The sequence below is a fragment of the Benincasa hispida genome, chromosome 7 (genome assembly GCF_027475165.1).
Source record: "Benincasa hispida cultivar pf3 chromosome 7, pf3_genome.v1.1, whole genome shotgun sequence".
Lineage (NCBI taxonomy): Eukaryota > Viridiplantae > Streptophyta > Magnoliopsida > Cucurbitales > Cucurbitaceae > Benincasa > Benincasa hispida.
In genome coordinates this window covers 41,965,018-41,989,644 of record NC_143484.1, presented here as the reverse complement: position 1 = coordinate 41,989,644, position 24,627 = coordinate 41,965,018, and the positions used below count along the sequence as shown (strand labels likewise).

Sequence of the window (24,627 nt, the reverse complement as noted above, 5' to 3'; positions counted from 1 at the left end):
TCGATTTGGGTAAAATTTCTGCCGTTTGGGTTTGTTTTTGGTTGATTCTTGAATACTCATTTACTTTTGTTATCAATTAGTTGATACCCATTGTGCTTCAACTTTGGATTCAAGTTTGTGAAGGTATTGAGGTGTAATTTAGTGAAGTTGGAGTTTGTTTTAGCGAATTTTGGTAAGTTCTATGCTTTGATTACCCTCTTGCGGATTAATTTTGGTTATTGAGAAATTTTGGTAAAGTCATTTGGAAGTGATTTTTTTACGAAGCTACATATGGATAATTTATTTGAGACATTGGTAGTGAAGTATGTATTTGATTCAAGAATTTCATTCAAGATGAAGAAGAGTTTGGTTTGCTAATTATTTGGGCTTAAAATTGGAGGTTTGGAAAGTGAATTCGAATTGGAAATATTTTGTAATATTTGGGTGTTTGGAATTTGGCCTTAACTATTAATTTTAAAGCTTGGTTTATGTTTAGGTTTGATTAAAGATTCAAGAATTTCACAAATATTCAATTGCTTTTTGGTTCGACCTAATAACAAGGTAAATAATCTTACTACTGAAACTATCCACAGGCCAGACATTAGATGTATGCTAGCATGTTAAACGAAGTATAATTATGCTCGGGATTTCACTGAAAAAGTTCAAATATATAGAACCTCGGTGTTATTTTACCTGAGATTAACACTACATAATCTCGATGTATAATCTGGCAAGATGTATCAAAAGATCCTCAAACAATCGATAAGTTGGAAAAAGTTGATTTAACTAAAATTTCGTGGCCAATATTGCTCGAGATGGAATGAAAAAAAAAAAAAAAAAAAAAAAAAAACTATTTTTACAAGTTTTCCAAAAAGATGCCAGTTTTATAAGGTAAAACTTAAACATGTTATTTTTGAAAATTTCCAAAAAAATAAATAAAGCATCTTTCAACTTTGAAGATTTGTACCAAATTATGGAATCCTAAATAAATTTTATTTTAAACTCGTAGTTTTTTAATGCTACATTAAAAATGGGTAACAAGTTTGTTTAAATCTCATGTTATTAATTACTAAACAAAATCATGCATGACTAGATATTTGGTTATAGCCACTTGTCTTCTTTGTTAAATTGTATGCTCCAAGGGAATAATAAGTTGAACATGGAATTCCATTTTATAGTCCGGGCTAATATTGTAAGTGAAATTGGACCAAATAAAATAGGCCAAAAGTGAGGACAAAATGTTGAACTTAAACTCAAATCAATTTAGGTCCAACTAGTCATTGATCCAATAAAATATAATCCTAACTTATGTAGGGATAAAGAAAAGATCTATCTCATCTTGATCCTAAGAAGAAAAGGTAAACTCCGTATGAAGGAACTTCATTTAGAACCGAAAAAAAAAATCTAACTTTTTCTCTACTCTAAAGTTCATCTTTAACTTTGGCATAGGGTCATTTTTCTTTATGTTATGTTCTCTCTCCCAAAATTACAAATTTGTCAATTTTGTCAAGTGAAGATCAGATGCGTTTTTTTCCCTCTAAATTTTGGCATAAATACAACTCATTCTCTAAATTCCAAACTTGTAACATCTATCTACTATGATTTATGGTGTGTTTAAATCATATTGGTATGCAGTTTCTATTTGTTTTCATGGTCATATTTGTGTACATCAACCATTATCATCTTTTTAATTTGTTCTTCACTAGAATCACTACGTACTTTTTAAATTGAACTTTTCACTCATATCTTGATGTTGATTGAGTATGATTTCTACGTAATATAATTAACAAACACATTTTATTAACATAAACACTAATTAATTCTCCAAGATTGGATTCTTATTCAAGAAATCAAACAATATCTTTTTTAATTGATTATTCCATAGCTAAATCTCAACTAATTAATCACTTTTTTCGAAAGTACAAAACTTACATAAAAACGTGCACTAATTTTCAACACGAACCTACATAGCTCAATGGACACGGTACTTTTAACAAAGAAGTCAAGAGACTAAAATTTTCTATCCTATATATTGTTGAATTAAAAAAATCAAAGATATTTCAAAATTAACATAAAATATAATTGAGGATACACAACATCTAAATAATTAGATTTGTGAAAATAGAAGAACAAATAATTCTTAATTATAAATTTACGAGAATCACTTTTTAATTTTAACTAATGGTACAAAATTCATGTATATCCGTTTTTAAATTTAACTTTCCTAAAAAGCTCCTACCTTCCATAAACCGCTCACCAATCTCAAATTTTTCATTCCATATTTATATATTTGTCACACTTATTTTCATATTTTAATTGATTCAATTTTTATAGCAATTATGTTTCTTAAAGCTTTTACCAAATAGTTTAGAATAAACAAAAAAAAAACAATTGGAATTCGAATTATATAAAATTTAAATAAATATATTATAATAAATTATAAATATGAAAATAATTGAAATAAAAAGTCTACTTTAGTTCATAACTAAAATACACCAATTTAATATTAGTTTACCAAACATTATAACTGAATTTTTCTAATTTAAAATTAAATTTACCAAAACTATTTTACTTGCTTTCAAATGTATTTTTTAAAAAAAGTACCGTTGTCAGTCGTTATTTTAAATAGTACGACGATTTCATAACTAAACTTAAATAATAGATTTTTCCATTACTTATAACCAGTGAGAGTTATAATTTAACATTAATATGGTATTGGATTTTGAGGTAACAAAATTAAATGGTTAGTTCAGAATATTGATAAAGAAAAAGTATCAATTACTTTTGATTCTCATTGCTTATAATAATAATAATTTATAAGATAAAGCTATATGTACAATTTAATAATTTGAAGGAAAGGGAAATTATTGCCCAAATGAAGACAAAAAAGAGAAGAAAAATCCATGGAAAAGGATAAATCTAATCTCTTCCCCCAAGCTGCTCCATGAAAAGCCATCACATAAAATTAAAATCTACACATCACTCTTAAGAAAGAAACAAAAACCAAATAATTTTCAAATTAATCACAACAAACAACAACTCCCCATTCCTAAGGGCCAACAATAATCACAAACTTCCAAAAAAAAAAAAATAAATAAATAAAATATGAGGTTAGTAGCATGGGCCTTACAAAAATATGTGGATTTTCCATTTTTTTAATTTTTTATTCACATATGGATAATTGACATATTGTTAAAATATATCAAATTGTAATTCACTTGTTAAAAATATAAATAATAAGTATTAGAACAAAACATCTAATTAGGAACTGAAAGCTTCAACATAAGTATAACAAGTTTCCTAAGAAAAAAAAAAGTGTATGGTATGTGATTTAGATACACTATAATTGAAATATGTATGAAGTAGAAATTAATTGTGCATGAACAAGACATCGTATAAAAGACGTTTCTCATCCTCTTATTAATATTTTTTAAATTGAAATATACGGTTATGTTGGGTGTTTGTCTATCTTTGATTAATATCTTCCAAATTGAAATGTGTGGTTAAGTTTCACTATCGATAGGGTGACCTCACAATTCTTATAGCATAAAAATATGTTACCCCACTTATTGTCAATTGATTTCCTTCACAAAATATTGAATGGAGCATATAATTTGCATCAATAAATTAACTTCTAAATTGTAATTAACGAATTAATTTAGACTATTCATTAGGAATTAATTTATATTAAATATGTGGTTAAGTAACGTTTTTCCAATGAAATTTATTAAGTTTTGCCATCATTTTATTTTCATCCAAACATCAGCCTTAAATTTAGAGATATACACACTCATACACAAATTGTGTGTGTATTTATTCACATTTAATATTACATATAAATTTTGGATGCATAACTTAATGTAACTAATATTTATATTGAATAATCAATTTTTAGTAGTCAATATATGACAATATCTCAATTGACATAGGGTACGTACTTTCTTGATTAAGAGATTATATGTTTGAATCTCTTACTCCACAAAAGATCAATTTTAAGTATTTTAGTTTGAGAAAAATTTAGGTTTGATTTGATAACTATTTCATTTTTTGTTTTTAGTTTTTTAAAATTAAACCAATTTTCTCCTTTTTTTTTTATAATGATTTGCATTTTTTCTTAAATACAATGGTTAAATTCTTAGCTAAATTTCGAAAACAAAACACAAGTTTTTAAAAATTGTTTTTTTTTAGTTTTTAAAAATTGGTTTGGTTTTTTAAACAATTGGTAAAAAACTATATGATAAAAAGAAATTTGAAGATGTAAATAGTGTCTATAGGTGTCTGCCTGAGTTGCACATATCTTTATGCAGTTCATGCAATTGTCCAATAAAAAAGTGACATATGGCAAATTTTTATTTTTTTCAAATGATTGTTAAAATGAGAAATATATTAGACTAACCATAGATCCTTACATCATTGCTCAAATTAATGGCAAAGTTATGGATGATTGAATTTATGACTAATTAAAAGTGAACATATGTCCTAAATCGTAATTAAAGAAATAAGTTGGCAAATCCTAATGATGCCACATGTTCTCCTCAAGACCGTTGGATCGAATAAAATAATTTGTTCTAGTTGAACCCAAAATAGGCTTAATTTGACCTCAAAGCTAACTAAGACCAAATCCAATTAGTTGATCCAACAGTCAGATCCATGGACCAACCAAACACAAATTCACAAAACAACTCTATAAATAGATAAGCCCTCCCAATAATCAAAAGACTGTCAAAGCTCCTAAACCACATTTGAAGCTAAGTCTTTTGAAGATACAAATATTCTTTCCAGACTTTCACTTCAAGAATATTCACACATCTCTCTTTCTCAAATCAAGCCTACGCATTCAACAAAGAGAAACAGAGGATCAAGTACTATAGCTTGAATTACATGTGTATAAATCAACAAAAACTCAAAATCAACTCCATGAAACACGTTTCTTCTAAGACCTCGTACAAACAATGATTTTTCTTTCTTTCTTTCTTTTTTTTTTTTTTTATGTAAAGGAACGGAAAGCATGAGATTATATGCAACATAGGTTATACCTAAGCATTGCTCTTCTAGTTTTTAAGCATCAATAAACTTCTCGACCCATTATGTATGAAAAAAAAGTGTTTTTTTATTATTGTTTCTTTACTTCTCTTACTTCTAAATTTTAAAAATATATATTTAAAAAATTAAAAACAATGTAAATGTCACTTATTTTAATCAAATCATACTTAATTAATTAATAAATCATGAATGAATAATTAAGTGAGAAAACATCACATGAAAACAAAATATTGTTTTAAGTTTTATTTTCTCTTTTTGTTTATATTTACACTCATAATTATTATTTACAGTTATTCAATCAAATACACTTTGAACCATTTATGCGGTTAAAGAAAGCACACCATAGAAGAGGAAAAAGTATACGTGCAGTGCAATTCATCTCTTAAGGAGTGTTTGAGCCAAAGAGTTGGTTGTTATAGTCTTAGATTATTATAATTTGTATTTGGGATATAGATTATTTTAGTTTGAGAAGAACTTTTGATAGCATAATTGGAACCTGAACTAAGGGATTACTACTCAAAAGAATGACAAAGTTAACTACTTGAAAATGATTGGAAATGTGTGTTTTACATAACTACTGGAATCCAAGAACGTGAATGAAGCTTTGAATGATGAATTCTGGATCAATGTCATGCATGAAGAACTAGAACAATTTGCTAAAAACCAAGTATGGACTCTTGTTCCACGTCCAGAGAATGTAAATGTAATTGGCACAAAGTGGGTGTTCAAAAATAAATTTGATGGAAATGGAGTAGTGATTAGAAATAAAGCCATACTGGCTGTCCAAGGCTGTACTCAAATAGAAGGAGTTGATTTCGTTTGTTCGAAAAATAAACAATTTTCTAGGATCGTTATAAAGACTTCTCTCCTTACCAAATAAGTAATAAGAGTGTAGCTCAATTGGCATAATGTACATACTAACTATCAATCTTGTGAATTGAGGTTCGATTCTCCTATTCCACACTTTAATCACTTTTATCATTCAAAACCAATTGAATTTATTTTCTAAAACATGATATGTGTACCATCAAAAATCTTTTTGAATGGTTAAAATAAACACAAGAAGCTATTATTAAAATATTTTTAAAAACGGTTTAAAAAAGTTTTTAAAATTTCAATTATTTGTATTGAGGGTATGTTGGTATTTTCACAAATAGTATTATTGTCTGCACGGTAAAAGTGGGGCCTTAGGAATGGGTAGGCCTATAATTTTATTCCACTATTGAAATTGAGCTATTTATAATATTTTAGGGTTCAAGTTTAGAGTGTTTTAAACTACACTAAAGTCAAGTCTGATCTTTTTATTATTATGATTATTATTATTTGAGGATGTGAATTTGTTGAATTTTGTGGATTCAGATCCATCCAAGGTTGGATTAAAAAAAAAAAAAAAAGCTTTTAGCCTCATTTCCTCCATTAATATTGTTTTTTTAAAAAAATTAAAATTCTTAGAGGAGAGGACAAAGTGGTTCATAATTTTTTTTTGGCAACCTCTTCTGAGATTTATAGTATTTGAAATAATGTCTTTCCAAATTATGTTATTCCTCTTATTTTTTAAAGGGGTGATTCGGTTGTTGGCTTTGCTAATTGGATTGGTTTCAGCTAATGAAATTTTGTTTTAAAAAAAAAATGGTTTAAATTGATATAATTATTAATTCGAATTTAAATTAATACAATTAAAATTTTAAAAATTGATATTTTTCTTTAACCAAGCTCTCCTTGCTAAGCTTGTCTGATGCATGTTAAGTAATCCTCAAAAATCTTGAAAGGAAAATACTTCTTTCATTCTAAGTTTCTCGACTTAGTGGCAAAAGTGAAGAATCTGAGAATTTTCATACTATCTTCGTTCATTATTTGTCATATAAATAGCATTTAAGAATTATGTAAGATCCTCGAAATAAATAAATAACATATTAATAAATAATTTAATGACTATGTCAAATCATGAATATGATAGTATGTATTACGGTAATACTAGATTTTTTTAAGAATCTATTATTTATTTTGTGTCCTTAAAAAAATGTTAAAAAGGTTAGTTTGTGCATTTATAATAAATTTTAAATTTAGCCTTTTAAAACTTATTTTTTAATTAAAATTGGTTAAATAATAACAAGAATTTTCGTGAAAGAAAAGACACTATATATATATATATATATATATATTCAAAATTTATAAAATGAAAGCTAATAGATGATTTTTTAGATAAATTACAAAAATTTCTCCCAAAGTATGGTGGTAATTACAATTACCATCATATTTTTATATAAAAGTACAAGAGATCGTTTTTAGTGGGAATCCAAGATTCTCATGAAGTGGTGGATTACCATGTGTTGATGGCCTTTTTTTACTTTTTTTTACAATTCCTTTTCCATATATAAATATCACTCTTCTTTATTTTTATTTTATAATTAAATAAATAATGTCAAATAAATATCTTTGATTATATTGTAGTTGTTTTTAATTTTTTTAGAAAGATTTTAAAATTTAGATTTAATTTAATATTTAATTTATAAAAAATCTTAAATTAATATATATTATTTTGTTGAAAAAAATAATAAATAAAATAATAAAACAACATTAATATAAAATGAAATTCAAATTAATAAAAACAAATATGTTATTTAAGTTCAAATTATATTAAATTAATTATAAATTAATGAATAGTCGTTAGGTCATTTTTGAAACATTATGTAAATTTAAGACATTTCCAGGTAAAAGTCCTATAAAACAAACATAGTCATCCAACTATTCCTAAATATCTTTAAAAAATATTCCTACAAAACAAACATGGTTATCTAAAGATGTCTATCGGACATCTATAATCCAGGCATGTACAATTCTGGGCATCTAAATATTTTGATTATCTACATTCCAAAAAACAAACAACCTCAAAGGGTCCAATTTTAACATTTGTATAAGTTTAAGGACTCAATTTTTACAATTGAAACCTTGAGGATGTAATTGCAACTTCAGTCATACTTCATGGATGGTTTTTTTTTTTATTTAATCAATAACAAACTAATAATAGGGACCTTAGATTTATTGAAAGTTTGACAATAATTAAACGTATATGAACTAAAATATAATGAACTGGTTGGGTGTTATTTCAACTAATAGGTGAAAAAGGGTGAAGTTGTGCTATGGCATCAGATTTAGGGGAGCCAATTTGTAGATTCATTGTAAGTAGTATCAAAGTTAGGGGGAGCCTAACTTGCTCATTTGTATTCTGACATGAGTAATGAAACTCTATGTAATCTTAATCGAAGTGTTGTTGTTAAACTAAGTTGCATACATGTGGCACTAAAAGAAAAAGAGGCTCTCCTAATGCCTAAAATCGCCGTCGGGAGATCTATCGTTGGGAGAGAAGGTCTTGCCTGACTACATAAGAGTATCGTTGGAAGTTAGCAATAACTCCCGACGCCATATATAAGTCGTCGGGAGATATTTTCGATCTTTCGATGGGTAGACAATATGCGTCAGGAGTTAGCAATAACTCCCGACAACTGGACAATATGCGTCAGGAGTTAGCCAAACTCCCAAAAAGTTAAATAATTCATTGGGAGTTTGTTAGGAACTCCAGACGTAGCCGTCGGGAGATGAGTTATAAAATCCCCAAATTGAAGAAGGAAGATCAGATCTGCCTTTTTCTTCTTCAAAACCCTAGGTTCATCGGCCGAATGAGAGAGAGAGTAGCGTGTCGTTCGTCTGTTGCCCCACCATTCATCCGCCATTCGTCTTCTGTCGTCGTTCATTCATAGCTGTTCACAGGTCCGTCATCCATTCGTCTGGTTGATCTTCGTTCCGTTGTCCATTCGTCTGCCGCCCCACCGCCGCCGTTCTTCGTTCGTTCGTTGTCTTCGCCAGTCAATTCGTTCCTTGTCCATTTGTCGTCTTCCGCCAATAATGTCTTCTTGCCTTTTTTTTTATTTTAGAAATTGATATCTTAATTAAAACAGTGTTTTTCTAATAACAATGGAAAGTTTACACCATATGATAAAAATTAATTATTCCCATAGTATTATTTACATAGAAAATTTAGGAATTCTCATCCGTTTATTTTTTTTTTTCACATTTTCTTTGTCTTCCTCAAGTTATTATATTTTGTACAAATTAGAGAGTTTTTATTGTATCTATTATAAGATCACCATGGCACAAAAGATTTAAATATTGGGTCTTTTTTTTTTAAAGAATAGTATACACTTTAGCCAATTGAACTATATTTGTTTTAACTTTTACTAACATGATTTAAAAAAATTGAAAGATTGACCATAGTTTCTTTTTTTAAAAGAAAAAGAAAAAGAAAAAGAAAAGAAAACCTTATATCTAATTCAAAGTATTACTTTTAAAAAAACAAATAAAGAATTAAGGTAAAAGTATGTGTTTCTTTTCATCATTTGATTCTCCATAACAGCACATAAAGCCAAAAGTAATAAATATATTAGAATCTTTTTATTTCTTTCAATTTTGCTCAACAGATTTGAATTGTCAAATACTTACATTGAAAGCACCTTGCTTGTCAGAGTTACTAACATTAATGTGAGAATTCTTAATTTTTCGTAGATGGAAGTAACATTCATGAGCTTAAATTTCAAAATTAAATAGCTATTAAGATACGTTTTTTAAAAATAAAATCCTTTGTACTAATTGTATCCCTTCACCAATTTCAGTTGTTTTCATTGCATGACGGATGGTGATATGAACTTTCGACCCTTTAGTTAATACAGGTTATTGTTTTAGATTACAAGTTGGTCAGAAAAGATTTATTTTTAATGATGAATAAAGAATGGATCAAACTAAGGAATAAGTTATCAGTAGAGTATAGAGAAGGAGTATCTTAGTTTTTAGATGTGGCAAAGTTTCATGTTATGATTTTGGACGAATAAGATGTCCATGCAAGAATTGTATGAATTCAATGTGGGAAAATTAGATGTTGTGAAGCGACATCTATTAACATATGAATATCTCTCTCATACTGTGAATGGGTATATCATGGAAAGTCAGTTAACTTATCTAGAGGTTTGAAAGTCATACAACTCATTCAATGCACAATGTTGAAGTAAATAGTATAGAGGATAACGTTGTTGAATAAAATAATATAGAGGATAATAGTATAAAGGATAATGTTGTTGAAGATAATGTTTTTGTGCGTTTTTAAATGTTTAGGAATGTCAGGAATGTTGTGGGGAGTGGGCAGACTTTGGTTATACTTGTTTTGGAGTTGAACTTGGAGTTTTTTGGGGTATTGTGGATGTTTATGAAGTTTGAATGTTGTGGGGGTGGGTTGAGTTTGGTTATAATTGTTTTGAGGGGAAAGTTGGAGTTTTTTGTGTGTTTGTGGTTGTTTATGAGGTTTGAATGTTGTGGGGGTGTGGGTTGAGTTTGGTTATACTCGTTTTGAAGTTGAACTTGGAGTTTTGTGTTTGTTTTTGGAAGTTTATGAGCGTCGAGAAGGTTGTGGGGGGTGGGTAGAGTTTGGTTATACTCATTTTGGAGTTGAAATTGGAGTTTTTTTTTTTGTGTGTTTGTGGATATTTATGAAGTTTGAATGTTGTGGGAGATGAGTTGAGTTTGGTTATAATTGTTTTGGGGGGAAGTTTTAGTTTTTTGTATGTTTGTAGATGTTTATGAAGTTTGAATGTTGGGTTTGGTTATAATTATTTTTAGGGGAAAGTTTGAGTTTTTTATGTATTCGTTGATGTTTTTATGAAATTTGAATGTTGTGAGGGGTGGGTAGAGTTTGGTTAATACTCATTTTGGAGTTGAAGTTGGAGTTATTTATGTGTTTTTGGATGTTTATGAGTGTCGAGAATGTTGGAGGGGGGGTAGAATGTTGGAGTGTCGAGAATGTTTGCGTCCAAAAAGCATTAAGTTTATAACATTGCGGTCGCATGCGTTCATCACATAGAAACAGTTAACTTTTGTATTTTTGTACAGAATATGCGTTGATGCAAAGCGTAAAATGCGATCATAAGAAAGCAATGGTCGAACGCAGCGTTACCGCAAGGCTTTGTGGTGATTTGTGCTCGCAAACATCTGCTCAAGAAGGATTGTCGCATAGAGCCGGCGCAACTTGGTGGACGCATCTGGGTGAAAAACATAATTAATCACGATGGGATAGAAAGCTGATGACAGTCGATTCCGAATTAAGTTGACAAGCTGCTAATGAATTACTGTAGCAAGTACACTCAACATTTTGGTGACAAATATTCGGCATATCAAACAGAGAATTAATGTCATCCCATCAGTGCAATCATAAGAGAGAAGACGCCTTTCACCCCAAAGCTCTATAAATACCGAGGGCAACCTTCAGTAAAGGAGTTCAGATAGTTAGAGAATTTTTCTTTAGATAGAATAGCCTTGTTCTTAGATTTTCTTTTATTGAAAGTGGAAGCGAGAGAAGCGGATTGTGCTGAGAGATCGTTTCGGTGAACTTGGAAAAGTGCCGAAAGCGTTGAGATTAGAGAGAGGGCCAGCTCCTGCGAAAGCAGAAATATCTTTTGAACAGAATAGAGTTGACAGTGTAAAAGCCTTCGGAAGCAAGGGATTGCTATCAGGCTCTCTATCCTTATCTTCTATTGTCATTTTATTCTTAAACTTATCTATAAAAATGGAATTTACTTCTTTATATCTGTTCACTCTCTGTTTATTACACATGAGTAGCTAAATCTGTCGAATGGGTTGAGAAGCACTTAGCTAGTATAACTGAGAATCTTCATTCTATGCGATTATCTTATATTATGTATGCATCATTCATCCATTAGAGATACTCGGGAGGGTAGTCTAAGGGTAGAATCTAGGCTTGGAAAAGTCAAGTTAGAATCTAGGCTCGGGAGAGTCAGATTATAACGCATAATCAAGAGATAGGAGCTTAGGAATAAGCACTATTTGCTATTAACGCATCACATGCATCCTAGAGATAGGATATGATTGTGTGCGGTCACCTTGTCTTTGTATGCATCTTGCATCATCGCATAGGAAAAAAGTAGAGACTTAGGAATAAGCTCTATGGACATTATTGCATTCAACACATGCATCCTAGAATTAGGAGCACCGCATTTGCATTGGAAAATGATTTGTTGTCGCATGAGTGTAACATGATCGCGTAGTTTGACACATTCCCGGTAAACGCTAGCTAAAGACCTTCTCAACCCATTCCTCCGCATACTCAGTGTATCTACCGCATAATCGATCTTTTCTCAAATCCGCCGCATACATTTTTTTTATACTGCAAACAACAACCTAAAACAACTATTTGATTATTTGGTTACCACAGTGTCTTCTTAGAAATTATCACCGCATATTGTTTTCCCTAGTCCCTGAGTTCAACCCTGGACTTACCAAGAAACTCATGGGGTTTATACTTGGATTCTACTGAGAAAACTTGTTGCTCAACGCATTCCCATTACCGCATTCCTTCCCATAATTTCATCACATAAAATAGCGCATCAAGTATAAACTTTGTTTGTTTGTTTTATTTCTTATGTGAATATGTTTGAGTTACTTAATAATGTTTTATAGGTTATTCAGATCAAATTAAGAAAAATTACAAATTAAATTTCTTTTAAAAGAATGACTATCTCTCGACGACTCGTAAGCCATCGGGAGTTCAAATTTCAATTTAAGAAAAATTACAAATTACAAATTACTGAAATTGAACGCTCGACAGCTGGGCACAAACACTCGATGTCATACATTACGCGTCAGGAGTTTGTCCAAACATCTGACGCCATATATTAGGCGTTGGGTTCAACTCCCGACGGTTGGTTTTGGACGTCAGGAGTTCTACTCCCAATAGATTTCTCCCGACCCAACTCCCGACGACTGGTATGTCATCGAAAGTGGATCTTTTGACGGTTTTCGACCATTTTTTGGCGATGTTAAGCGTCGGAAAAGGTGTAGTTTTTTGTAGTGTGATTCTCTTTTCACCTAGGCATAAAGCCTTCTAGACGTACATGTTAATTTCACCGAATTAAATTATCAAGTCTCTGTGTGTATCTCTCTTCTTTCTACTTCTGTTCCTTTTGTTTTCACTGTTGTCTCTAATGTTGATTCTATCTTGTGATTCACTTCGTGAGATTGTCTCCAATCAAATTGATTCCTAAATAAAACTATGAAATTTTAGTACTAGTGGAGAAAGATCTCTTCTGAAAATGAAACTCAATTGCTTCTAGATGTTATATTATAGAACGATAACTAGAACAATTAAAATGGTTTCCTCTAAAATCACAACTTGAAATAAGGTAAAATGATCGAAATTGCTCACCGTACACGTATTAATCTCATATTTCATATTTGGATAGATCAAACTTGTATTTTATTAAATATTCGAGAAGAATGAAAAAAATGAACTAATAGTTTAGGTCACACCATCAGATAGCACCACTGAATTATATCCTTTTAAATTATATTTATTTTCTTACCATTTTGTTTTTATTCTTTAAAACTATTTTTTTTTCTAATTTTTAAAACTTGGGATGATTTTAAAAATAAATTGTGTTTATAAACTTAATTTTTAAAAATAAAAAATTAAATAATTCTCAAACCAAGACCTTAATATTTTTCACATACATAATATAATATATTGTAGGTATAAATAAATACGTTAACAATTTTATTAAAAGAAAAGTTAAAAGGATAGAGGTTGGAGGCGGTCAATATACAATCACCATCTTATGGCTTTTAAATTAGCCATAGTAAAAAAATCCATCCCATAATTCAACTGGTTAAAAGCAATGTGTTATAAGAGAGATGAATTTCCACCACTAGATATTGTTCACTAAAGAAATTACAGAAAAATAATTTTATCAGGTGGAGATTTAATTGTCACACATCAGAAAAATTATATATGAATAAAGTTATATTTATATTTTAAGTTATCATTTTTTAAAAAATTTAAAAATATATAATCTTATTCAAAGAAGAATACCGTAGGATCTACTATGTTTAAACAACAGACTTCGAATCATCAAAGTAATTATTATTATTATTACTATTATTATTATTATTATTATTATAAATTTTAGTAAAAATAACAGACTTTCAAATTCACAAATCAGAACACGCAACCACGATCCTTTTTTTTTTCTTATCATTAATATATTCTGTTTATTTTTTAATGTTTCAGAGTAATAAAGAAATTCTAAAATAGGGTTTTGACTTTTATAATTTTGATGTTTATCTAAAATTAATGACAGCTGATATATTTTAGGAGTAGTTTGTTATGTAGAATCCTAATATCTTTATGGATAGATATCTGAATTATCCCGTTTCTTTTATGATAATATAAAATGTCTGATTCGAGCATCTAAATCTTTTTTTTTAAATTTGAAAGAGCATCTCAAATATAAGTTTGGATTCCTTTATTGGAGCATTCCCTAATTACTTTTTTAATCTTTTTTATATGTATATATACCCGTCTTCATTCATAATGTCAATATTTCACTCTCTTATTCTTAATTCATCTTCGAGTTATTAAGTTGAATATAGTTTAGGAATATTAGAGTATGTTTGGTAAGAAATTTGGAAATAAAAATTTAAAAACAAGTGATTCAATAAAAATAGAGTTGTATTTTATTTTTTTAGATATACATTTGGTAGTTGATTTAAACCATTGTTTAAAATGTGTTTGATACATGTTAATTGACAATAAATTATTATGAATTTATTTATGAAATGTTATATGTTAAAATTATTTGTATAATTAATATTTTGTATTATATAATTTATAATGCATATTTTAATTTTAAAAAGATTAATTGAGTTTATAACATATTTTTATCTTTATTTAATATAATTATGTATTTTAAATTTCAAATTTCAAAATTTAGATCTAATAAAAATATTTTTAAAAAAATGTTGTTTTCATAAATAAAATTCAAAATTCAGATTATCTGCCCATTGCCTATGAGCTTCATTTGTGGGTTAGACATAACGAAGTCTAAAAATATGGTAGACTTCATTTAAATGTGATCAACTTGTACTAGGTTTATGTTTTAATCTTATTTACATGTATAATTAAAATGAAATATTACTTTTTTTTTCTCTTTAATTTCGGTTATTTTTAAATGAGAATTTTGTAGAAAATTGATCCTTTAATTGATTTTTCTTTTAAACAGTTTAATTGAAATATTTTAAGGAAAAGAATTAATTGAAATTCTCACCGAGTTTTCTATTGTAAATTTACGCTTCTATCCCTGCAACATTTAATGAAAAAAATTTACCGAGATAAAGTATCGAATGATAATGTAGAAGCCAAAAATAACTCAATTCACGTTACAAGGTTTAAAATATTGATGTGGATAAAAATATTGACCATCTTAATTTTACAAAAATATAGATAAAAATAATCAATATTAATAGATATTTATGAAAAAAACATAAAAAAAAACTAAAATAAATTTAAATTTGTAGATAATTTTTAAACAAATTAACATGTCGGTTATTTATATTAGACCAAGTTTACTCTATGTGAAACGTAATTCATGAATGATAATGTGAAAAGTGGGTCCTCTTTGATTATACTTGTTGTTTATACCAGTGTTTCGTAATGATAATGAACCGATTGAATTAAAAAATTAAGTGGAATCTATTATTTTTACCATTATCATTACTGATATTGGTACTGTATCCGTATGAGAATTATGAATCTTTCACGCTTAATGTTACCATTATCTTTACTATTATTGTTGAGGTCAAACGGTAACAATAACAATAAATGTGATAAATACATTTCCTATTTAAGCCCATTACGATTGATCCATCAACAAAATTCCATTACGATTACACCAATTTTTATTATGTATTTGTAACATGACCTTATATTTACATTAGCAACATTTTGTTGCTTAAATTTTATGTTTCGTGGATTTTTCTACGATATAATAGAAATATTGATTCGCCTACTATGTCGATGTCAAATCTATGAAAACGTGAAAATGTCGATGAAAATATTGGCATGCGAATCAAAATTTAATAGGTTTAAATCATATTTTAGTCCCTAATTTTTTAATCTTATTCTATTTTGATACCTAAACTTTAAAAAATATCTATTTTAGTCACTGAACTTTTAAAAAATGCTTATTTTGGTCCCCACCGTTAGGATTCCATTAACTTTTTAACAGAGGGTCGAGGTGGCTTATATTTTTTTTATGACTAGGATGCCAAATAGGTTAATCACCCTAAAATATCTAGGATTTTGAATTTAAATTAGAGGGTAAATTGGTTTTTTTATGAAGAACGTAACAGTCACTTTTTCTTCCAGATTTTAGTTGTTCATTGAGGTATTTTTCTCTGTTCCTCTCAATCCCGTTTTTTTAAAAAAAAAAAAAAATTATGTGATTCATTGAGGTAATATTTATTTGTAATTTCTTAGAGTTTATTTTCTATATAGGTTGCATTTATTTGCATTTTCTTAGTTTATTTTACCTTGTCATGAGATGTTTTATTTTTGTGTTTAAAAGGTCTCATAACATATAGAGTGGAGAAGAATACATAGAAAATAAAAATATTGATGATTGAGAAAAAAAAAAAAAAAACTTTTACAACTGGACCAATCTCTACAGAACATCTTATACACTAATATGTAAGTTCTGTTATATTTTGATTCTATTATATTTTCTTCTATCTGCTTAAAGATTCCAATTGAAAAAAAAAAAAATAGTAGGACTTATAGCGATTTTCTATTGACATAAAAAATAGTAGGACTTAAATGATTGATAGTTAAAAAATAGGAAAATTATTTTAAATGACAAAACTACTAAAAGTATTTATAAAAAAAGGTAAAATATCACCGCCTCTCTATGATAGACTAGCCTATCATGACACATATAGACAGTGAAATTTGGCTATAGTTGTAAATATTTTGGTTCATTTTTCAATATTTAAAAATAACGCTAAAAAATATATATGAAAAATATTTTTTTTTTTGTTGATATACAAAATTTATAGCTAGAAAATAAATATAAGTCATAAAAATATATAAGCCACCTAAACCTTCTATTAAAAAGTTAATGGAATCTTAATGGTAGGGACCAAAATAAATACCTTCTAAAAGTTGTTTTTGTAAGTTTAATAACAAAAATAGAATAGGATTCAAAGTTTATGGAATAAAATAAGATTTAAACTAAATTTAATAGTATTTGCTTTTTCATGGTAAAGATTAAAATCACACCAGTATCATTAAAATATATTTTTTTTTAAAAAAAAACGGCCGTCAATACTAAATTTTTTTTTTTTAAATGATAATAAAATAATAAAATAAAATGGAGTAAAAAAAAGAAATTAGGGCTAAGTAAAAGGCTCTCCCCTGAAGTCTATAAATAGATTTAAAAACACCAAAATCTCTGTAGAAATCAAAACCCTTTCCGTTTCCCATTCCAATTCCCTCTGTACAATCATTGTTTTATAAAAACCATTAGAACATTCAATTATTATCTCCACAAAATCTCTTTCAACCACTCCTTTTCTAAAATCCCTTTTTCTCCTTTCCCCTCTCAATAAATCTCTCTATTTTTCTCATAATCCTTTTCTCATGGTGATTTTCCCTCTCTTATCCTTTTAACCGTTTTGTTTTTCTTTTTCCTTTCCATTTTTTCTTATAATTTTTTTGTTCTCACAGGCAACCCAGATTGACAATGTAAGATATGAAGAGGTGAGTTTTTTTTTTTTTTTAAAAAAAAAAAAATTAATTTTGGGATTTTCTCGAGAGTAAAATAATGGTTTTTTTTTTTTACAGGAAGTTATAGTGAATGCACATGGATTGAAATTGTTCACGTGTAATTGGATTCCAAAGAATGAAGAATCAAAAGCTTTGATTTTTATTTGCCATGGCTACGCTATGGAATGCAGCATCACCATGAACAGTTAGTTTTCTTGAATTTGGTTTGATAACTATTTAGTTTTCGTTAGGGTTCGAGAATTTAGAAATTTGATTGGTTATAGGTACTGCAAGGAGGCTAGCAAAGGAAGGATATGGAGTATATGGGATTGATTATGAAGGACATGGAAAGTCTGGTGGTTTACAAGGCTATGTTTCAAGCTTTGATAATGTGGTGGAAGATTGTTCTTCTTTTTTCACTTCAATATCAGGTAACCAATTTTCATCTCTATTTATTAATATACCTTTAAAAAAAACTCATCTTTATTTTTTTTTTTTTTTTTGTGAAAATTGATTTTTGTTTGTTTGTTTGTTTTTTTTTTAAATGAATAGAAAAGAAGGAAAATAGAGAGAAGAAAAGGTATTTGATGGGAGAGTCAATGGGAGGAGCAGTGGCTTTGCTCATACACAGAAAACAGCCAGATTTTTGGGATGGTGCCATCTTGGTTGCTCCCATGTGTAAGGTAATTTCCCCTTTGTTTTTTTTTTAAAAAAATATATATATATATTTTTTTATTATTTCTATTATTTCTCTTTCCATTTTTTAATTCATTATTAACAAAATTCCAACTTGGCCTTGAAAAACAAAAAAGAAAAATTCCAGCTCATTAGTCAAATTTGTCCACCTTAGAATCCTTTTACTTAAAAGGCTTTTATTGTATCACTTTTCTTTTTTTTAGTTTTTAAAAATTAAGCTTAAACACTGTTACCAAATTAGATTAAAATATTTATGTCGATCTTGATGTAAATAAAAATTAATTATTAAGACTCTATTTGATAACTATTTGATTCTTTGTTTTTGTTTTTGTTTTTGAAAATTAAACATATTTTATCTATATTTCTTATAATGATTTATATTCTTGTGAAATAACCCAAAGTTCAAAAACAAAAACAACTTTTTGAAATCTAAGTTCTCAAAATTTGGCTATAGTGAAAAGTAGATGATAAAATGAAGAAATTTGGAGGTAGAAGTAGTGTCTATACTTAATTTTAAAAAACAAAAACAAAAAACAAAAAACAAAATAGTTATGGGCTAATGTATGGTTACTGTCTTAATATTTATGTCAACTGTCCATGACCTATTACAATTTAAATTTACTCTTAAGAATTTAGAAACTCAATAACATAATATAGAAAATTTAAGAATATACGTCGTACTTAAATATATAGAATAAAATTAAATAATTTTTTAATCTAAAAATATTTTTTTGTTATAAAATAAATAAGAGGGCTAGTTTTTTTTGTTTTAGAGTTGTTTCCAAATATAAGTATTCATCCGTGTCTATTACTAATTTACTATATTTAAAAATATTTTTAGCAGTTTTATTATTCTAAATAATTATCCATTATTTTGAAAAATTAGATTTTTTTATTTTTAATTTTGGTTCAGATCTTAAATCTTTTTTTCTTAAACACCATTATGAATTTAAATTTTTTTTAAAAAAATAAAATGATTATCAAAATCGGTTCAATTCATTTACATTAGTATTATAATGTTAGAAAATCCAAATTTATTGATTTCAATTTTGTTCGTTTTATGGATTTTCAGAACTCAATTGGATATAAAATCAGTAGATAAACAAATACGCATTTAATTTTACAAAATATGTGTATATGTTATTTATATTTTAATAAATTACCTGAATTCAAAGAATCTATGTGATTATTGACTTAATAAAACGAGTCATAAATAATTAAGCAAATGGGAAAAAAATAATGACTTGTGATGTGATGCACACGCAAAGGCCTGTTGAATTATTACATTAAAAGATTATTTAAAAATAATAATAAAATTTTAATTAATTTCTTATTTTAATTGACCATATCAAAAACTTTATATTAAATTAGAAAAAAGTAGTTTTAGATCCAATCCAGCATTGGACTTTTCCCAATGTTGGAATCTTGAAAAGCCAATCTCGACTTTCGAGTTGTATTATTATTATCATTATCATTAACATTATTCAATTAATTTAAGTCACCATCTTTTAGTTTTTTTTTTAATATTTTTTTTGGAAGAACAGTTTTTTTTTTAAAAAAATACAATTGATAGAAAAATTGGAAATATAAAATTTATAATTTCTAACACATTTATATACCAATTGTCGATTTTTTTTAATAATTATCATTTTAGTTTAAATGTTAATATTTTTTTTAATATTTTTTTATTATTGAAATACAACTTTGACCTTCGAATAATTTTGATTCATACTTTCAAAATGAAAAAGAAAGAGGTTGATTTTTTTAAATATAGAAATCAAAATGATAATTTTAAAAATATAAAGGCCAATTTGAACTAAATTTGTAAGCACAGTGACTAAATTGAACCTTCTAAATAAAGAAATCAAACTAAAGAAAAATTGATTATAAATTACAATAATCAAAATAGTATTTAAACTTTATACCTTCAATTTAGCTTTGTAATTTTGGAAATTTTAATTTAATCTTTTGGGAATATTCATAATTTTACAAAGTACGATTTTCCTAAAAAAATAATTTTACAAAGTATGATGTGATATGTTTACTTTAAACTCGAAGAAATTGTGTCAAACTAACAAAACTTGATATATTTGGTAATTTTGATTATTATTATTTTTTGGAAAATTTAACAGGAGAGCAAACTAAATCAATTATAAATATAAGGAATAAAATGGTAATATTAAAAAAATTTAAATAATAATTAATAAGTGTTTTGACTTTTGACAGATTGCTGATGACATGAGGCCACGTCCATTGGTGATAAGTGTTCTTACAAAACTTTGCAAAATAATTCCAACTTGGAAAATTATTCCAACTCAAGATGTTATTGACATTGCCTTTAAAGTTCCTGAGATTAGGAAACAGGTATTTATTCAACATAAATTCTACTTCAATTTTCTATTTTTTTTAAAAAAATTATTTAATTGGTAACTCTAGCTAAATAATAAGAAGAAAAATACTCGTTTTAAATTTAATTCATTTTTTATATCTTACTCAATTATCTCATCATAATAATGTGCTACATTATAATTTTTTTTTATATTTCATTAGAGTGAGTTGCATAAATATTATACATCTTGAAAGACACCTAAGTATTGGTCTAATGATACTAATAAAAATTCTTTAGCTGCTTTGAGTTCCGAAAAGAAAACATTTTTTTTTATACTTTTGAGTAAAACCTTTGAATTAAATACTATTTTTAATATTGATGTAGATATAACTCAATTTGCTAAAGTACTTATGCTCTATTTGGATTAACTTGGGATTTTTTTTAAAAAAAAAACTCATTTTTATTTAAATATTTTTTATAAAAATTGATTAAAATACACTAAAAAAAACTATTTTATGTAGTTATCAAACACTTCAATTTCTTCCAAAATGATTCATTTTTTAAAATTAAACACTTAAAAATGTATTCTAAATACACTCTTAATAACTTTTATAAATTAAAAGTTTAAGTCTCCTCCGCCCAAAAATTTGAGTTTGAGACATTGTTGAAAATGGGAAAAAGAAATACTTTTTTAATGAATCATTGATTTAAATTGAAAATGTTCAATAGATTTTCCTTTTAAAAAATGCTTATGAAAGCATTTGGTTAGTTTCAGTATTATGCCTTTCATTCAATGATTTAATTTTAGACTCTATATATTAAGAAAAACCATAGATTTAGTCGTTTAAAATTAATTTTTATAGAAATTGGTCGAATAATAATTATATTTTTCTACAACTTATGATCATATTTTCACAATTTAAAATAAAATGCTAATAAAAACTATTTTAAAAAATAAACAAAAATTTTATTGACTAATTTTAAGATTTGGTGAGAGTTTAAAAACTAAAATTAAAAATTTGTAAATAAGAGACCAAAATAATATTCTAACTCAAATGTTTCTATCTGGCATTTTTTTTTAATGTGGTATTAAACGTCAAATAATTAATAATAAAACAATCAAGGTAAAAGAAAAAGTTGAAGTTTCTAACATCAAAGTTAGGATTGAATTTTGTTTTTAACATTTAAACACTGCACAAAAATCATTTATTCATCTTCTTTTTTCCATTTAATTCAACAATTTGAGCGGAATTAAAAGAATTTGAATAACTCTAAGTCGAAGACATATGTCATATTTAAATCCGCTATTTTTTAGTACTTACCATTTAAATTTTGTTTTGCATTTGACAATATAATAAACATAAATCTGTCACACATTTTCAATATTCACCAACAAAACATACAAAACATTTTTGAAAGTGCCAATAAATAAAACAACAATTAATCTTTAATTAAATAAATAAAAAAAAAAAAACTAATTGTTATTGTTATTGGCAGATTAGAGAAAATCCATATTGTTACAAGGGCCGGCCTCGGTTGAAAACAGGCTATGAACTCTTGAGGATTAGTTCAGATCTTGAACATAAGCTCAATGAGGTATTTTCATTTTAATTAATTTCTTCTCTCTTTCCTGTTTTATTTGTTATTGTTTTTTTTAAGATTCTTATATGTTTTTTTTTGTTTGTTCTTCCTTTAGGTTTCTCTACCTTTTCTCCTTCTCCACGGCGAAGACGACCGAGTTACGGACAAATTGGTTAGTAAACAGCTCTACGATGAAGCGTTGAGCGATGACAAGACGTTGAAGATGTATCCGGGAATGTGGCACGGTTTATTATACGGCGAGACGCCGGAGAATATGGACATTGTGTTCTCAGATATCATAAGCTGGTTGGAGAAAAGGAGTATTGTTGCCTATGAAAATTCAAAGTCAGAACTTGAGAAGAAGTATGAAAATGATGGTTTATTGGAAGCCAAACAACAGCAAGAAAGTTGATTACTAACTTACCTTTTTAAAAGTTATTGTTGTCCTTTGGTTGTGAATGAAACTTGTGATATTATTTAACCATGTTGTAAATATTATTTATGAGTAGTTGTAGTTTTTTTTTTTTTCTCTTAAAAGTAAATTGGAATATTCTTTTTAAGTCGTTGTACTACCGATCTTTACACATTTCAATTTGATGATCAATCATGCTGTTTCACGATTGTTAATTAGAGTTGTGAGTTTGATTTGTTTATTAACCTTCGGTTTTTTTTTAAAAAAAATAAGTTTGTGAACTTTACTTTTACTCTGAACTTCTATGTTATGTTGTCCCTTTCTAAAAGGGAAAACTAAAATCAAAATGATTATCAAATAGAGTCTAAATGATACAACGGGATAGGTATTTTGGTCAAATTCATGACCAAACAAGGGAATTCCATCCCTTAAAGATGAGAGACTTGGAATTTGGGTAAATATCTATATGTTTTTTATTAGACGAAATGGGGTTTAAATACCCACAAAAATATAGTTATGTGGAGAGTGGTTACACCACAAATAAACTCCTTTTCTCCACACACTACAAAATTAATTATAATCGTCCACTACTTATAATTACACAGATCAGTTTCTTTAACGGCATAATGTTGAAACAATAACGGAAATAAGTTACCACATTTTTCAGGTACACATGGCACAGTTTGAAGATGACATTTGGAGAGCTTAATGAGTGCCACATATTCAATTAAGTAGCTAAAGAAGAAAGTTGAGCAAAAGATAAAGTCAACGGGTTGTTTTAACTTTCTCCCTCAAAGTCAACGGAGTCAAGAGGACGTTGAGTTTTGCCTTCAATTCTTGAAACTTCACATTTGTTAAACCATCTGCAATTTGTTTCTTAGAAGGAACAAAACAAACACCTACCTTTTTCTCAAGAACCTTATCACGGACAAAGTGAACATCCAATTCCACATGTTTACTTCTAAAGTTAAATCCTATGTTGAAGTGAAGAAAAATCCTAAGTGTTTAAATATATTTGTTAAGTAGTTTTGAGATAAGCCATAACTAGTGAAAATTTGGCTAAGTATAATACCAAAAAGGAACTATGCGTTGGAAGCCAAGGCAGAAATGGCTTAAGTATTAGACAATGCGTTGGCTTTGAGCTAAGTGTTGGTGTGGTGTCATGCGTTGGCCATGAACATTTGCGAGGTTATTTGGGTATTGAAAGAGGTTGAAGTATGGCCGAGAGGAAAGGCTATGCGGGGACAAACATGCGGCAGCCTATGTCTTGAGAGGTTAGAAAAACGCATGCGGCAGCCTCAAGTTGCGCAGATAAATGCGCTAGGCATTGGAGTGTGCGCGCTGGTTGATCAAGGGGCAGTGCTACGCGATGGAGGCATGCAGTGATAGAGGCATGCGACGTTGGAGGCATGCGGCGATGGAGGCATGTGGCGATAGAGGCATGCGGCGATGTTACGCGATGGTATTCGACGATGGGATGCGTCGATGTTACGCGATGGATGCAGCGATGCTACACAATGGATGCAGCCGAAGGTATGCGATCGATGGTATGCGGCAGCACTATGCGTTGATGGTATGCGGTAACACTATGCGATGGTGCTATACGGCGACCTTGCTAAAGGATAAGCTAGGCGATGGAACAAGCTATGGTGGACGCATGGGGAATTGTCCTTGCATTACTAAGGCTTGCGGTAATAAGGGTATGAGGATTGGTTGCATTGGTCTTGAGCAAGAGATTCAAGCAACAAGGACATATATACGGTGGTCATAAGGGATGGGATGGTGAGCTATATCATGAGGTGTTGAGTTGAGAACCAAGTCGACCCAAAGGTTTTTATGCATTGGTAACGTGCTATGTGCCAAGGACATCCGAAGCATGTGGGCACATAGAACAAGACTTGAACAAGTAGTATGCGGTGAAAGAGGGATGGT

At 28.2% G+C, this 24,627-nt stretch overlaps 1 protein-coding gene across 1 annotated transcript; it reads left to right on the top strand.

Annotated features, from left to right (window-relative positions):
- The first annotated feature begins 17,328 nt into the window (after positions 1 to 17,328).
- Positions 17,329 to 22,910, top strand: LOC120080859 (caffeoylshikimate esterase-like). The gene is made up of 8 exons (XM_039035512.2): positions 17,329 to 17,554; positions 17,639 to 17,671; positions 17,756 to 17,882; positions 17,962 to 18,108; positions 18,230 to 18,360; positions 20,600 to 20,737; positions 22,200 to 22,298; positions 22,399 to 22,910. Exons 1-8 carry the CDS (start codon positions 17,552 to 17,554, stop codon positions 22,693 to 22,695), a joined length of 975 nt encoding a protein of 324 aa, XP_038891440.2. The 5' UTR covers positions 17,329 to 17,551; the 3' UTR covers positions 22,696 to 22,910.
- Positions 22,911 to 24,627: the final 1,717 nt, after the last annotated feature.

What these genes read in the sequence shown, in the direction of transcription:
- LOC120080859 (XM_039035512.2), top strand. An exon ending in TTTTTTCACTTCAATATCAG is followed by an intron (nt 18,109 to 18,229) that starts GTAACCAATTTT and finishes TTAAATGAATAG; the next exon opens with AAAAGAAGGAAAATAGAGAG. An exon ending in TTCCTGAGATTAGGAAACAG is followed by an intron (nt 20,738 to 22,199) that starts GTATTTATTCAA and finishes TGTTATTGGCAG; the next exon opens with ATTAGAGAAAATCCATATTG.